Below are 5,840 nucleotides of genomic sequence, written 5' to 3'. Positions count from 1 at the left end.
ACGAGCGAAGCTCGGTGCCCCGATATTGATAGACAAGGAGAGCAACACCATGTTCAAATACTGCCAGATAACGTGGACCTCACTATAGATTTCAGCTTTCCCCTTCTCCACAGCATCACAGCTGATCTTTATTCTATTTTTAGTTCATTCATCTATCAATAACCTTGAATAGGCCGTCGAGATTTATGTCTTAACATCCACGCATTCAGTTATTTCATCTCAGTGTCAGTGGATAACACAGTTATTCACTTATCAGTTATAATAGTTATCAGTTCTGATAACACAGACGATTTTCATTCTGTGATAATATTATTCGGATATTAGACATCACTTCAATCTGTGCTCTCAGTTTAGTTTTTAGTGCTCTAGATAGTAGGCCTAGGTCTATTATTTTTAGGATATTACATAATCCATCTTAGTACGCAGTGGGCTTTTATAGTGGACTCACTACCCTACTATAGTATTACACTGTGATATTATTATTAGGATATTACATAACCAGTTATTCCATCAGTGATCAGTGAGTTTTTTATTAGCGGAGCTAGTTTTATCTAAATATATTAGGATATAGACCTTCAGTTGTTTCGTCTCTGTTCTAAAGTTTTCCGTGGTTTTTGATAGTCTGTCTATTATTATTCTGTGATATTAGGATATTATTAAAAATGTTCGAGTTGGAGGATATAAGAATTGGTGACAGCTATGTGATAAGAGAAGCAAGAAGGACAGATTGTGAGAGGATACATCAGCTAGTGAAGGTGAGAAGCTTTGAGATAGAATATAACCTACATAATAATTATTATAGGCTTTACTTACTCTCTCTCAATCTTTTTGTCTGGAAGCATGTGAGTGAAACTCGAGCGAATTAACCTTCCGGTAGTCGGGCTCTTCTCAATCACACGAGCAGGCGCGTGTTGTATTTTGTACAACATCCAATTTTCCAAATTTTATGTACTCTGTTTACTGTCAAAACATATTAATTATTTGTTTAATTACTTTTTCCTCTTCTTGGATTATTTTACGCCTTGAACATTTGAATGATTACCTTTCAGCCCAATACGGTACATCAAGCAAAGCCATCAATTCTGTGTTATTGGTTCGTTTACAGTCCCCGTATACAGTCTTTCCCTATCTTATGCACAGTGCGACTATGTACGTCGCAACTGAATGGCACCAACTAAGAATGAACCATTGCTTGGTTGATACTGCAACTCAGTGGAGTGATGGGGGGAAGTTTTGGAATGCATAGGTGACTCATTCACTAACACCACTCACTAACTTCACTAACATAGGTGACTCATTCACTAATCAGTGATTGGGGGCAAATTTTGGAATGCATAGGTGACTCATTCACTAACATCACCCCATTCAATAGTTTTGTGCAGCAAAAAAACTAAACATTTGTACTTTTACAATTAAAACAGCGCGACTGCCGGAAGGTTAAGCACGTTTGTTGACTCACAACGCTATGATATAATACATTTTCAACACAAAAAGACAAATTTTGGCTAAAGTCTAGGTCCAGTGCCGAAATACCTGTCATCGAAATTTTTACGCCCAAATATTGTTAGAAGCAGCACTTTGAATTGAGATATTATTTATTCAGGCTGAACCTGAAATATATGGGAGATTTTACCTTCTCTAACAGAACTTCTCTCCAGATTCTACTCAAAAACACAACTTAAATGCCTGAAACGTCTAGCTTTATTGTATGTGCTATTGATTATACTAACAAATTTGCATAAAACTCAAAACCGATTCTCATTGGGCCTACTATAAGTCAAGCTAATAAGTTTTATTTTTTACTATGAAAAAATAACACGACTAAATAGAATTTCAAAGTAAGTTTGTGCTATTTCTAAAATATTACACACGTTTTCTAACCCATGGTTATTCGAACATGTCATTGATTATCTTGTATTGAACTTTCTCATATGCATTCGACAACTAAACATGATTAAATAATATCAGTATCAACTATTAAATTGAAATTAAATTATAATCAGTCATTGATTTTTTTCTCTTGTTTCCAGATCTTGCTGATGATTGGGTGCACCGAAAAAACACACCAAAAGTCCGATGCGAAAGTGTAGTAGTGTATCATGTTTATCTACTTGTAAAAAAACTGCAATTAAGTATTCTTATCACTTTCAATGCAGTCATTCAATCATTTATCTAATTATTTCGAATTGAATCATCAAAGGCTCTTAACACAGATGCTCATACTGTGTTTCTTGTCGTTTTTCAATTCACTTTTCACCAGTCATTAATATTCTAACTAGTCATAAATATTCTAGTCATAAATATCATATTGAATATCACAGTGATTCTGAATGATTCATTCTTATGACACATGAATAATTTTTTTCTTTTCCTTGTGAGACTCACTTTGAACTGCAAAAAGATAAAACTGTAGTAGCTTCAATCAGTATATGGATATAATTCTATTGGAATGAAAACATTCCAAGTTTAGTTTCTAATATCGAGGGACCGAGCTTCGCTCTGGAGTACAAAAGCATAGGAAATTTATTACAAAAGAGGGAATTATAATATATTTAGAGTTTATACAGAAAGGTTCTATCTAATGACAGTGGATTGACATTAATTCCCAGTGCAATGCGAAAATCTCTCTCACAAAGGCCCGTTTGCACAAAAGCCGGTTATATTTTAATCCTGATTAATTTCACGTGAACCAAATAAGAGAGGACCATTTTTAAAAAGAGGCTTCTCTGAATGATTCTCTTGAAATTAATAAGCATTAAAATTCAACCGGCTTCTGTGAAACCGACACTAAGGCCTGCCGCAAAGTAGACCCACGCTAATCCACGAAAAGCAACCCACGCCGTGGGATGTTTTGTAAACCATTGCTAGGCTTCTCCAGACATCTGTATAATGATAATAATGCATGCAATGGATAATCCACTTGTCAGCTGATTGATTATGAATAATTCTATAGCAATGGTTTACAAAACATCCCACGGCGTGGGTTGCTTTTCGTGGATTAGCGTGGGACTACTTTGCGGTGGACCTGATTGAATGATTGAAATAGTTCATCAACTGAGTCATAATATTTTTTTCTCAGTCCCACACACATGCATTCGCTCACTCACTTCCATCATAAACAGACGACGAAATTATCTGCTGTTTTTCCAAGGATGAATAAGAATAAGAATACTTCTATTCCATTAAAGCAATAACAATGTAATAGGAAACGTCAATAAAATATAAAAAGTCGATAAACTTCATTAAATACTATTACAAAAAAAACAAAAAAAAAAGAACATTACAAAAAATGAAATTGGCACTATGAGAATTGATAGAAACAGAAACAGATGAATGAGTATTATCATTTTAATGTCCTTCAGCGAGTTTTCCCAGGGATGAGAACTAGTACAATCGAAATTTCATAATTATAAACCTACTATGTTCCAAATTTCGTGAGAATCGTTAGAGCCGTTTTCGATATCCGGTGACATACAAACATAAATATAAACATATAAACAGAAATTGCTTGTTTAATAGTATAGGATTCCAATTAGATTATATTCATATACTGTAATTCTTTACCATTCCAAGTTTGTTCATCATTCAATATTATCTTTTCCTGTAATTAGATTCATTTAGAACCAACAACAATTAATATTAAGTTTATTTCTGTTGACAGATTTAGAAATCTACGGATTTGATACAACGCCACCTAAATTCAAATGTCTAGTAGTTGAATACACTAATGACATGCAGGATTTGACCAATGGTGAGTATAAATTTTTATCATTTAAGCCTACTTTAAATATTCTTCAAGCCTCAGTGATTTGTATGAAATATTTAAATTTGATAAACATGATAAATGAAACGCAATTATTCTTCTAAATTTTATTTCCTCATTAGTTCCAACTATGGTAATTGAAAAGAATGGAAACGACTTAATAATTGTCAAGGCTACAAGTTTATTGTAGCAATTTAGATAACTAGTTTCGATTGTTACACCATTATAAATCTCTAGTGGACGGATAGCTTGAAAATGGAGCGGCAGAATGCATATGGGAGAAGCCCTACGATTGGCCGTTGGAAGTTGACCAATGAAGGTTGAGATCTACTGTCATTTAGCGTTTTTTCTCTCTCTCATTCTTTCACTATTTCTCTCTTTCTTTTACTATTTCTTTCTGTCTTTCTGTCTTTCTTCCTTTCTTCCTTTCTGTCTTTCTGTCTTTCTTCCTTTCTTCCTTTCTTCCTTTCTTCCTTTCTTCCTTTCTTCCTTTCTTCCTTTCTTCCTTTCTTCCTTTCTTCCTTTCTCCCTTTCTCCCTTTCTTCCTTTCTTCCTTTCTTCCTTTCTTTCTTTCTTCCTTTACTTATTCGACATTTGAAACTGCATCAAGGAAGCAATAATGCTCCTGCAGTTTATGACATGTCAAAGTTTCGTGATCCAATATTTCTAATATCGGCCCTACTCCAATTAAAAAACACAACAGATTAGATAACACAGCAAATTCCAAAGTACATACATGAAGCAAAAAATCATCATTCGAAGAAGGAATAACGTTTGACGTTATCTGTTTTACATGTTGTTTCAACCATAGTAATTTTCTCTCACACCTATTATCGATAGTCCTAGAGATATAACTTTTTACACGGCTCTCTCTCGAAGACAGAAAGGCCAGATACTCTTTCCTTCACTAATCACTGGCACTACCAAATAGCATTCTCCCTACTTTTGTGTCAGCATCCAATTTTGTGCGCAGCATGCTTACCCCTCCCCACTACTCTGTCCATGTTACAAACTGTGCAACGAGAAATCGGTTTCCCCTCTTCATGTTGAAAGTAATATCTCTCGGACCATAGTTCAAGTCAATTGAATCTATCAAATTTTATTGAACAGAGTATTTACATTGGAGGTCCCACTAAACCCGAAGGTTTTTCAGTAGGTGCCTTTATAAGTATATAAGTATACATAATGAATCAAAAAATTGTAGTTTCAATTGAGTTTGGACGTCTCAATTATGAACCATTCATAAGACTTTCCTTTATAATAATAATAGTAAATTCATCTTGATTTACCAGGTACAAATAGCCAAAGTAACTCAAATCTGATTGGCTATGCCTTCACATCGTTTACTTTCAGTTCATGGTATGGCCATGAGTTATACCTTGAAGACATCTACTTAGAGAAAGAGCACCAGGGAAAAGGCATAGGAGCACGGCTGTTTGATGCAGTGGTTGAGGTACGTGATTATTTATTTCAATTATTTTGCACATAACTTTCTTCCTGGATAAACGGATAAATGAATAATAAAGAACTATAATGAGGTCCTCGTTATAATGGCCCTGTTTGATTAACATTTGTGTTGCTATCTTTGTCTATCATCTTCTTGTTGGCCAAAGCGAAGCTGAGGTCTTAGTTTCGACTCGATCGGCTTTCGTCTGTTTGTTTGTTTGTTTGTACCGCAGTTACAGTCGCAGTTATTGTCCTATTTGGATGAAGTTCGGTATGCAAGTTTTTTGAAACAAGGTGCAGAAACGTATGTGTAACGATTTTTGATAAAACCTCTTCTTTTTTTGTAATATTTAAAAAACTGCAAACTAACCTCAATCCAGAAAGGATGTGTCTTTGAAGATACAGCAATTCATCTCCATACTTTCTTGTATCTATTCTTACGAGCACATGGTGGTCGAGTCGGTTAGACTGTGGTCTGTCACACTGTGGGACCCAGGTTCATTCTCGTTCCTACCAGATTTATGCAGATAATACTAATATTGTTTTATTTTATTCTGATAATATTCATTATAGAATAAATTATTATGATTAGATAGAATAATTAAATTGAATCATATTATTATTGAATTGT

The 5,840-nt window shown here is 34.4% G+C and overlaps 1 protein-coding gene across 1 annotated transcript; it reads left to right on the top strand.

The window, feature by feature from the left end:
- The first annotated feature begins 240 nt into the window (after nucleotides 1-240).
- Nucleotides 241-5,320, top strand: LOC120356316 (thialysine N-epsilon-acetyltransferase-like). The gene is made up of 4 exons (XM_039445238.1): nucleotides 241-755; nucleotides 2,030-2,086; nucleotides 3,622-3,751; nucleotides 5,056-5,320. The coding sequence occupies exons 1-4, from the start codon at nucleotides 663-665 to the stop codon at nucleotides 5,250-5,252; spliced, it is 477 nt and encodes a 158-aa protein (XP_039301172.1). The 5' UTR covers nucleotides 241-662; the 3' UTR covers nucleotides 5,253-5,320.
- The last annotated feature ends 520 nt before the right edge of the window (nucleotides 5,321-5,840 follow it).

This window comes from Nilaparvata lugens, unplaced genomic scaffold (assembly GCF_014356525.2).
Source record: "Nilaparvata lugens isolate BPH unplaced genomic scaffold, ASM1435652v1 scaffold6473, whole genome shotgun sequence".
Classification (NCBI taxonomy): domain Eukaryota; kingdom Metazoa; phylum Arthropoda; class Insecta; order Hemiptera; family Delphacidae; genus Nilaparvata; species Nilaparvata lugens.
This window is presented reverse-complemented; position numbering and strand designations above follow the sequence as displayed.